An 11,565-nucleotide genomic window follows, 5' to 3' on the forward strand; every position below is an offset into this window, starting at 1 on the left:
TTTACTGTTCTCTGCAATATCATATTTAGTTCTTCAAAAATAACTTGCTCTCCCCAGATACAATAATGAGTCTTGCAAGGTCTTGAAAGTGAAAAGGCCTACTCTATCTCCTATGATGATTCAGCAGATTTGTAACTTTCGACATGTCCATATTAGAAAATGTCCCAATAACCTTCTTCTGTTTATTGCATTTTCTGTTTGCTAACCTCTATATAAAATGTTTGTCCTTGAGAAATCTAGAACAAACTTGCCACCTGCTCTCCCTGCATCACCTGGAAAGGTTCTCACTGCTTGTTGACTTCTCACTTGTATAAAAGAGGAGACAGCTAAGGCTTGAATTCACAGTAGATTGTCCCTGCAATTCTCTCACAATGCTCAGGCTTCTGGTACTCGCTGCCCTTGTCCTCTGCGGTAAGACGTGCTTTTCTTTATACGTAGCAAATTTCTAGCTGACATAAATTGAAGCATAAAATAGGGGTTAATTAATTAAATTGGGAATATTTTATTTAGGAAAGCAACAGACTTGCAAATAAGACAGCATGGGGTTGATTTACTAACCTAAACACACACACACACCAGGTGTGTGTGATTTTCACACAGCAAAACGTATTTATCAACCAAAAAGTCTCTAAAAGCATATTTCCACTAATGCCATATATGGAAAAATCATGCACATGATGCATATATAATGCTGCTTCACAGTTTAGACAAAAATGGTTAGCTCATGCATTTACATTCCTGCATTCATCAACGCAAGCAACATAACATAGAGCTAATTTACACCACATTACCTTGCAATTCATTGCAGGGCTTTGAACAACACACCTGCTGGGTGTGTACACACTACAAAGGTGTTTCGATTCCTCCCATAGATCATGCTGGGAGGGAACACACTACAGAGGTGTATACACGTTCGTGGTGTGTTTAAAAGGTTAGTAAATCAACCCCCATAGCTCACATGTATTACAATTTACTAATCAGATAGCAGACTTACTTAAGGGTTCAAATACTTCACACAGAAAATTGTGTGAATGTTTCAATTATCCAATTTTGTGAAAAGAATGTTCCTGTTTAGGTATTTCATGTACGCATGCTTGGTTAATTCATGTGAATATTCACACAATTTATTGTTTCTCAACTCGTTTAGTATATCAGCTAAAAATCATAGTGAACCCACATTGGTCTAGCACTTTAAACTGCAGTATATGCATAGCCATTTTTTTGTTTTGGGTAGAGTATGGATCGGTTGGAATCTCCGTCAAGGTCTTATTGTCTGTTTCCTAGTTGGGGAGGTCCACTGTATCTGTTTATCCTGGTAACCACTGTCACCAGGACTGAAAGTGGGGGGAAATCTAAACTTTTGAGTTGTCACCAGAAGAGGTAAAAAGGAGAAGGAAGGAAGAGGAAATCTTTCATTGGGTACACTTATTCTGGTAACAACTGCCTAAGAGGGGAATTCTCACACGTTTAAGAGGTTCCTTTACTTCCTGCTATGTCTACAGAGCAGGATATAAAATCTCCTCAGTGAGACACCAATGACAAAAAAAACTGACCCGGGTTTTAAACATTACCTACTTAATCCCAAATAAAAAATAACATTTGACATTACTTTTTCAGCGTTAACATGCTTTGCATTAAAGAAGAACTCCGGGCAGAAATGTTATTAACATTAGCCCCCACTGCAAGGGTAAACTGATAATTTTTGCCTAGGGGACAGGAAAAAGAAGTTATACTCACCTGAACCTCTGAGCGGACAATGCTCCCTCCAGCCTCTCTCTTCCTCTGCTGCAGTGATGTTATGTCCCTCAGCGTCCTCACATCCTATACACTGTGTTGGACATGATGACTCTAGGATTCCTAGACCGCTGCAGAGGAGGGGGAGAGATGCTCTAGGGACCAGTCTAAGAGCCAGCCGGCTTGGAGGTTTATGTGAGTATATCTTTTATTTTTACCCTAGGCAAAAATTAACAGTTAACCATCGCAGTGCACGGGTTGCCCCTCTGTAAGGGTTAATAAAATTTCAGCCCGGAGGCCTTATTTAAGGCAGCTACTTTGTGTTTAGTGCATTGTGGCACATTGCAATGCATGCATGTTCCCTTAGTGCGTTGGTGTGTCATTCAAAATCAACACATGTAACGTGTGTCGCAACACTATAGTGTAGTTGGGCCCTCAAGTATATTGTAGCAATAATTTTTGCCGTAATGTTCTTTATTTTCGGCAACAAAAGCAAATTGAAGCTTTTAATGCTATTAAACAGTTTGAATAGCTTTAAAAAAAAAGCTCTTGTTAGAAACTTTTTACAGTTTTGTACGCGTGGGTTCAGTGTGCCGTTATTTGCAAGTTTATGCACGCTTGGCACATTTTTACGTGCGTGAAAGCGCATGCACAGGAAGACACACATTTTGACTGGCAGCTTAAAGAAACATTGCGGTCAATGGACTAACGCGCAAAAACGCATACAAAAATGTGCAACATGCTTCTGACGTGCTTTTTCTGGTGTTTCCATTGAAGTCTATACAGGAAAAACGAGCTTGAAACTGCCAAAAGAGGCTCATTCAAACTTTTTTCAGCGTTTGGCATTTTCCTGCCAGCGTTTTGCTGCTCAGGTGTGAACAGGGGCCATTGAAAAATCATTGGACTTCTTGTGTTGGGCGTTTAAAAGCGCTTTTCCTACTGCTCAAAAACGTCTAGGTGTGAGCCAGGCCTGAAAGGCAGGACAGTTTTGATTTTTTATATATAACCTATTTTGTGAGTTTTTAAATCTTTTGTACGAGCATAAAGTTTCCACTCATTTTGCTTTTTTTAGTGTTCTATTAAACAAAAATTACCACACAATTGAAAAAATAAAGCTATATATAAATAACTTCATGATGCTTTGTAGCAGGAACATTGTTGTAGTGTGGTTAAAAGTGTGCAAATCACGGAATTAAGGTTTTTGTTTTTAATTATGTGTTTATATTTCACTAGTTGTTTAGGCCCAACTGTTTTCCTACCACAACCACCAAAGGGTAAAGAAACATTGGTATTGAAATGTTAAATAAGAGGTGCCCTTGATGCAGGTGTTCCACTTATAATTACATAATGTATTCACATATACACTGGGGGTTTTATTAACAACATTTTTTATTTAATTTAAAGGATACTGTGACGATAGTGACATCCGCTATTTTGAGGACAATGACAATAGTCGTGTGGTAGGAGGCTCCAATGTAGCTAGGAATGCCTGGCCATGGCAGGTAAATTACGTCCAAGCACAAAATTAAGTCATCGATGTGAAATTTTTCATGAATGATCTGTACCCATTATACAATGCTTTCTAAATTTTTTATATCTATGATTTTGTTGAGGGGAAGTCTTTCTAAACTACCACGCTTGTTCTATGACCTGTTTATACCTATCTGTACAGAATTAGTCAAACAGAAAAGGAAGTGACAGAAATGTGTCTAGGCTGAGAGAATGCATATTCAGAATTAAAGTTTTAACAGTAGATGCATATGGCTGAATTCAGAAAGAAACGCACACAAATGACTTTCAATCAGAGTTTTATATAATCGCTTTCAGTCAATTTATTCAGGTTCATCACAGTTCTATTGGGTGGGACTGCAGACTCTTTTCACATGGTTCTGGACTGTGCCTTCTGCCTATCATACTGTGTCTATGGTTTTGACTGCTGGGCAGTGCTTGAACTTATGAACACACTTGATTCACAGGTTATTATTGTACAGGATTTATATAGCGACAACAGTTTGCGCATCACTTTACAATATAAGGAAGACATTACAGTTTCAATACATATCAAGACAGGATGGTTAGGAGGACCCTGCCCGTGAGAGCTTACAGTCTAAAAGGGAGGGGCAAGTGATACAAGAGATGGAAGCTGTGTGGGGACCAATTGTTGGAGAAAGTGATAGCTCGAATGTTTGAATTCTTGCACACTCTGGCAACACCTCTGTCTCGATTCTGCTTTATAATTTTTATAAACCGGTTCCATTGTTTTATTTTCTAGCAAATTGACATTTCTGCTCTTTAATTCCTTCAGGTGTCTCTGCAGTACCTGTCTGGCAGCAGCTGGTACCACACCTGTGGAGGTTCCCTGATCAGTGCTAACCGTGTCCTGACTGCTGCTCACTGTGTGGACAGGTATTATTATTATTATTGTTATTATCATTATTATTACTAATATTATTCCTTCTGCAGTGTCATCTTCTGTTGTACAAGTTCTTACTAAGGACAACTGGTTTTGTACATCATGCCTGTGATCAGAGCTGTCCAGTGACAGCTCAAATCAGTTAACAAATATAAAATCGGTCCCCAGTCACACTTGTGTAGTACATGCAAAATCCAGAGATGTGTGTAATAGCACCCCAAATGTGCCAAGTAAACACCTGCAACAAATACGTAAAAAACATGTTGAAACTTCAGAAGGTGCATGAGTTACTTTGCCGCATGTAGGGAAGCCCATTAAAAAGAAAGGGCTGCCCAATGTGCAACAAACCTGCAAAAATGCAACATGCAATGTCATGCTACACAAGTGTGAATGTGGACTTAATGAGCTACATCACAGAGAAAGACCACTGTGAAAATTAGCCTCATTTGGGTGAGTTTAATTTTAGGTAATCAAGGTAAAGGAGACTTTAAAGGTTTATTTTATCAATTACTTGTCCACATTCCTTAATATAACATTTATGAAGTGCATTAAAGCGGACTAGCAGGAAAAGAGGCACTGATGCATGACAGAAAGACTGACATCACCACTCCCCCTAGTATCTGATGCCATCCAAGCCTGTTGAATTGGGTGCTGGGCACAATGGAGGAAGGAGCTGGGGAGTGTGGGCATGGAAAATAGCAGTGGAAGAGGAGCCCCTTTACACCCTGAATAGGCAAAAGGTGGCAGTGTCTCTTTAGGTGTCACAAGGCTTGCATGTAAAATAGCTTACTGTATAACTTAATTCTAGGGTAACCTCACTGACAATGCTAATACATAAATTACATCTTCTGCCTGTGCTCTGTCTGCTTTGACAAGGGGCAATCACCTCTGACATCAGATATACAGATCAGAAGGCCAGTCGATGTATGATGTTCCCACAGATGGTTATTATACACAGATGTTGGAGCAAAAATGTTCATTGCCCCATGTAATTCAGAATATGTCTAGTAATAGAAAAAAAATCTCTAATTTTATTTTATTGTTTTATTTTTGTCCATAGAGTTGTTTCCTACCGTGTTGGCCTGGGAGAATACAGCCTTAGCGCTAACGATGGCACTGAACAGAACATCGCCGTGTCTTCAATTAGGAAGCATGCTAGCTGGAACACCAACAATGTCGCTGCCGGGTAAAAAGCTGAAACATGGCAGTAGATCTGTTATTGCTTCCCCACAGTCATATACATTTTTTACACTTTTTATAAAAAGTGGATGGAATGGCCTTATGTACAACATAAACGTTTACAAATCGTCTTTAGGGTACATGTATATGTTACAGCAGACTTTCTATTTCATATTCCTTCACTACATACTATAGTATATATAGCTTACATACACTAATAAGAAGCCTGTAATAAGTAGTATAACCCAGAGTACCTTACACGTGTTCCAATTTCAACACAACTCTCACACGTTTCTGAACTTTTAAGATGCAGAACCTTATTCAATAGAAATGGTTTACCTAGACATGTGGCAAATATGAAAGACCTACTGTAAGTTCTCTGGCATCTCTTAATGTAAGGTTTCTGCTTTCTAACAACACTTATAAACCTGGCAGACTTCTCTGGACCTCTAATTTTATGCTGGTAAATAGGACTGCTAGCCTTAAACTAGATATACAACTTAAGATTTCCCTTGTTGAGCCCTGGGGGCTGAACAAGATAATGCAATCGATTCTCTCATCCACACTAGACAATGTGAATGAAGTGAATGAAGGAATCTCCCCTGCTAGCTATTGTATTCAGCAGCTGGTGGGACCCGCATCTGCTCACTACCAAACAGCGACTGCATCTAAATGGCAGTTACATTCTGGCCAACAATTTTGCAATCGGCTCCTTGACAAAAGTCAATTGAAAAATGACCTCTGTTGAGCCAGGTAGTGCTTACTGGGCCGCCCACAGCGCAAGCAGTATATGACCAGCATTGATCCTGTAAAAGAACCAATTAACAATGTCAAATAGATCCTTTTAGTTTGAATTATTTTTAAACCATAGAACAATTCATAACAGTAGTTGCCTCCAAAATAGTCTACAGTCTAACATTGATGTATATCACAGTTATATAGGCACGCAAACCCCTCGGGACATCTTTGATGGAAGCCAATTAACTTACAACTTTATTTTTTGATTGTGGAGGGAAAACAAAGCACCAAGGAGAAATTCAAGAAAAAAAATATTAGAACCTCAAACAAACCCCAATATGGATGTTCAGATACCAAGTACCGAAGTACCATACCTGGTACAAGTACAAGTACAGATACTTTTCCAGCTCCAAGACTAGACTAGAGAAAAATTCAAAAGTTAGGAGGCAGCTGTTATTTTTAAGGAGCATTGGCTACGGGGCTCCTGGGATTTGTGCATCCCAGTTTTAATGTATGATTTATTTATATATATATATATTAGGGATGCAGACTAATGATTTCAGGACAGTGGTGGAGCGCCAGGGCCCTGTCACAACTGCAATCGCTGCAACCCTGGTAGTTCTCGTGAAAATGCCAAGTATCGGCACTGGTATCTGAACTGGTATCTGAACATCCCTAAACTCCATGCTTTGTGCTTGATGGAAGTTCAGCTCCAGACCTTAGCTCTGCTGCGCAAGGCCTCCATGTTATCTGCTTAGCCCCTGTGTACATGGGCGATGGATAGGAGGTTTACCCCTGCCCTAACTCTACATGTCATTATAGGTTGTCTGTTTTTTATGAGTGTAAGGCACCAGTATAAATGTCTATTACCTTGTATAATTTACAGTTTTGATATTGCTATCCTGTGGCTGGCCTCCAGCGCTACCTTGAACACATCTGTGAGAGCGGCTTCTCTGCCAAGCAGTGGCTACATCCTGGCACACAACTACAACTGCGTTGTCACTGGCTGGGGAAGAACCAGTAGTAAGTGTTGATTCTGTTCTTTGGTAAACTTAGGCCCACAGTTTTGTTAATATAGTCGGGAGGGGGTTGAACAACTTTGTTGCACAGATCCATTTGAAAAGGGAAGCAGTGTTAACGTGTTTGAAATAGATATGCTATCTGATTTTAGCTTGGTTCAGAATGTATCTCCTCAACTATTTAGAACTAGTGCTACAGGCTCCCTGACAAGTTCTATTTTTTGAGCTGGGTTAAATGTAAAAAAGGTATTATGTGTTATGATAAACTTGTTGTTCATGTACGCATAATATTTTTTATTTGGCTATCTGAGAATATAGGCGCAACTTCAAAGGAGTCACAAATATCCACGGGACTACTGTTCTTCCCTTGAAAACCGCCTTACAGTCAGATTTACTGTCAGTAGTCATCTGTTTAGGTCTGCTTCTGGCTTCATAAATAAAAATCATGCAAGGTAAAGAGCATATTGCATTCAGGACTTCCAGTTGTTCATTCCACTGTTTGAACCACTGTGTCATTTCCACTTCAGGAACATGTATTTTAATGTCCAGCTCCACTCCCATTATATTTAACATAAATGTAGATACATATTTATATGGGGAATGTAAAAAGGGAAATAAAATAAATATAAGTGAAATATAAATGCATGTTTATTTTTTGGGATGCAGTCTGTAAAAGAAAAAAAACGTAATTACTTATTTGACCTGAATTGTCAAAAGGAAATATGACACACCGGTTATCCAGTAACCCTTTCGCTGCCAAGCCCTCCGGAACACTTTACACCGCAGCTGGCCACACCATTTTTGCACATTTTCCCATTGTTTTGATTTTCTATTGCTGCTTTTCTAGCTTTTGTAAAAGGCCCTGCAAACCATATATTTTCCAAAAGCACAGTACCAGTAGAATAAAAAGATGGTGCTACTAAATTTGTAGGCCCTGTGATAATTGCGTAAATGTTTATCAAATCAATATTAAACCGATAAAAATACACAATTGAATTGATAAAGCTAAAACTGAAATCAGTATCAGTATCAGCACAAAAACATATATCTTTTTATGACTAAATCTAAAAGATAAAAAACTGTATTGAGTCAATAAATAACAAATATTTGTAAATTTTAAATTGCGCCTCTTTGCTAAACTGTAAAAAAGCTACTTATGTTAAAAATCATTTGTGCACTGTAGTGTTGTTTGTGTTGTGATAAAATGATACAAGCATACATTAAACTGCAACTTTAGCGTATCATAATGCGCGGCAATGCGTCAAAATGCTTTGCCGTGCGCTTTTATAACATGTGCATGGTGTACACCACAACATGGTACATGTGTATGTTATGTATGTGTGGGAGGCGGGGGGGAGGAAGGGGAGGGTTTGTGTTATACATATATTTTTTTTATTATTTAATAATTTGTTGGGGTGCTTCAGGGGAATGTCATAGGTCTAAACAGACCCCTGACATTTCCTTTTGGAAATAGAAAAAGAAATTGGGGACACAGAGTCCTCAATCTCTTTTTCTGCAGCCTATTTATTATGATCTGTAGAATTCTTTATACTGAGGCTTCCACCCATTGAGAAACTCATGAATGAACAGGAAGTGATGTAAAGCACTTCCTGTTCATTCATAACTGGGGACACATAGTTCTATGTGTCCCCAGTTGTTTACAAAAATTGGAGTGATCAGATGATCACTTCAGTGTCTGCTCTGCACAGAGGATCGGTAAATATTACACATATTTACCACTCCTCCTGCTCAGCCATCTGACCCGCTCGGCCACGCACAGATGACAGAGTCACCGGAGATCCAGGATTTTACACCCGGCGGCTCTGATCTGCACACCGCTCAGCCATCCTGAACATCCTGAACTTTTGGTTCCCTCCTCCGCCCCCCCCCCTCCGGTCATTTCTCATCAGATCCTCGCTGCCTCAGCCCATAAAGGCAGGGGAGAGCGGCGGGGATTCAAGGAGAAACAAATCCCAGCCTGGAGCGGACCCAGGCCGGGAGGAGAGGTTGCAGGTGCTGGCGCATGGTGAAAGTGGTGCCGGCAGTGGCAGGGAAAGGGTTAAGTCAGTACGCGGGGTGGAAGTATGAATAGCAATAAGAGAATCAAATAATTGGAATTGCAATATTTTTGACTCACCTGTATTTATGCCAGTAGGATTGCAGGAAATCATACTATTTATAAATTATGTTTGTGTACATTCCTGAATTGCATGATCCCCACAGCAAAATCTGCAAATCATTTGTTCTCCTGGGCATAAGCTTTATATTTCAGTGGCTGTAACACAAACCTTTCTTTGTCTTCAGCTGGCGGTGCTCTGGCCACCATTCTCCAGCAGGTCACTCTGCCTGTGGTTGCCCAAGCTACCTGCTCCCTGAGCGCCTGGTGGGGGAGCACAGTTAAGACCTCCATGATCTGCGCCGGTGGTGATGGAGTCAGGTCATCCTGCAACGTGAGTTTTTTGTCTATACTGCATGTTTTTCTTTGGAGCTTCTATAGAATAGAAAAGAGATCCCCAGTTTAAATATTGCTGTTACTATTATCATTATCAGAAATAATATTATTTCTAGAATGCTTTAACTATATAGTGGCAGAAAACAACGTCTCATATCACTTTACAATCTTTGAGATCACAGTGAAAAAATACATACATACAAGGATAACCATAATGTAGCAAAGGAAAAAGCAGGCAGAACCCCTAATCTAAGAACAGAACACACCCTGAGGCTTATTGATAAACTTCCGTATACTTCCTACAGTATATAGAATTTTGCAATTAATAATTATATCACTGCATAATTTGTAAAATGTTAACTTCTAGATGTTCTACTGTATATATATGTGTATGCAGCAATTTTATTATCTGAATTTGATTTAGATGCTATCCTATAAACACAAGACACTTTGCAATCCTGGAAACATTTGGCCACTCTATATATTGTCAAATCATAAGGATATAGGACTCCATGTTTCATAAATGTGAATTATGCAGCAAGTGATTGCAGTGATTTTAGCAATATTGTTTTTCTTTTCATATAACTGTAGGGTGATTCTGGTGGACCCCTGAACTGTTCTGTCGGTGGTTCATACCAAGTCCATGGTATTGTCAGCTTTGGGTCCTCTCTTGGATGCAACTACTTCCAGAAACCATCTGTGTTCACCAGAGTATCTGCCTACAATTCCTGGATCAACAGCGTAAGTCATCAATATATAATACCCATATACTTTAATTTTCACAGCTCAGCAAAAATAAATTGTCACATGCTAATAAGTATACCTCTCTGGACACATGTCACATGTCCGTTTACATAGGACTAATATGGGTCTGGTAATTTCATTTTTTTTCCTTCATTGCAAGATGGTGGGAAAAAATGTATGGTCCGTTCAGTTTGCACCATTCTATGCTGCTCAGAACGGAAGATGCCCGTGTGGAAGGAGCCTTAGGGCTAAGTCACACAGCTGTTTTTATGGCAATGTTTAATTGAAGACCACTTTGTAGAAATTCTCCACTATTTGATTAAGGCATTTCAGATAGGAATTACCCTGACCCTGTTATGCATGTAGCTACTGTCTTTACTGGTTCATTCATCTGTCATTGCTGACAGGTGAATGGTAAAAAAAAAGAGCATTTGAGAGTTGTGAGCTTTCACCTTTTATAGGAGAGAACCTAACTAGAAGCAGAAGAAATTTAGTGCTGGCTGCATAATCTGTAAAATGGTAGACACGTAAATTTCGTTTTGTTCCAAATAGATATTCACACAAATTTCGTTAAATTCAGACATTCGAATGCATCTGAATTTTGGAAATTTGAACGAGTCCAAATGTGAATAAATCTAAATGCTCCTTTAACGAAAATTCAGATCCGTTCGAATTTCGTATAAAACAAAACTAAATCGGACATGTGACTGTTCTCTGGCCTAGCAGATGTTTTTTTCGGATGTTGGGGTTGCATTACAGGCACGGTCATGTGACTTTATTCCAAAACGACAATTCGGACGGATCTGAAATCCAAATAACGAAACAAATCAAATTTCGGATCCCGGATCCGAAAAAAAGAAGAAATAAAAATTCAAATTGATCCGACAAGAAAAACAAAACATTTTTGCGTAGTTACATGTCTAATAAATGGTACAGTTATGTTTATGAACAAGAAAGGAGTTTGCTCAGTATGCTGACTATTATACACTGTATCTACAGTAGTTCAATGAATTTACCAACTAACGTGATCTATTTTTGCTTTTAGAACGTCTAAACTGAGAACACTTTCTGAAACGATGTTGAAGAGAAACAAACTTGTCGCATTGAATTTTATTTCACCTATAATGTTTAATGAGATCAGCTTGATAATAAATAGTTGAACAGCAGAACATTTTGAGTATATCGCTTCTTTCCTTCATTCCATACATAACACATTACATTCCTAATGATAAGTAGTACTGGGTTTTTAAAGATGGGGGTGCGGGCAGGGGGCTTCTTCACATCAG

The 11,565-nt window shown here is 39.0% G+C and overlaps 1 protein-coding gene across 1 annotated transcript; it reads left to right on the top strand.

Annotated features, from left to right (window-relative positions):
* Nucleotides 1–371: 371 nt before the first annotated feature.
* Nucleotides 372–11,350, top strand: LOC108799136 (chymotrypsin-like elastase family member 1). The gene is made up of 8 exons (XM_018570958.1): nt 372–411; nt 3,139–3,236; nt 4,040–4,140; nt 5,208–5,333; nt 6,951–7,087; nt 9,388–9,533; nt 10,127–10,276; nt 11,325–11,350. The coding sequence occupies exons 1-8, from the start codon at nt 372–374 to the stop codon at nt 11,331–11,333; spliced, it is 807 nt and encodes a 268-aa protein (XP_018426460.1). The 3' UTR covers nt 11,334–11,350.
* The last annotated feature ends 215 nt before the right edge of the window (nt 11,351–11,565 follow it).

The sequence above is a fragment of the Nanorana parkeri genome, unplaced genomic scaffold (genome assembly GCF_000935625.1).
Source record: "Nanorana parkeri isolate BGI_ZX_2015 unplaced genomic scaffold, ASM93562v1 scaffold1638, whole genome shotgun sequence".
In the NCBI taxonomy this organism is placed as follows: domain Eukaryota; kingdom Metazoa; phylum Chordata; class Amphibia; order Anura; family Dicroglossidae; genus Nanorana; species Nanorana parkeri.

Excerpts from the sequence above, each read along its gene's own strand:
- LOC108799136 (XM_018570958.1), top strand. The coding sequence starts at position 372 with ATGCTCAGGCTTCTGGTACTCGCTGCCCTTGTCCTCTGCG. Across the intron at positions 412-3,138 it reads CGCTGCCCTTGTCCTCTGCG|GATACTGTGACGATAGTGAC; the intron begins GTAAGACGTGCT and ends TTTAATTTAAAG. Across the intron at positions 7,088-9,387 it reads TGGCTGGGGAAGAACCAGTA|CTGGCGGTGCTCTGGCCACC; the intron begins GTAAGTGTTGAT and ends CTTTGTCTTCAG.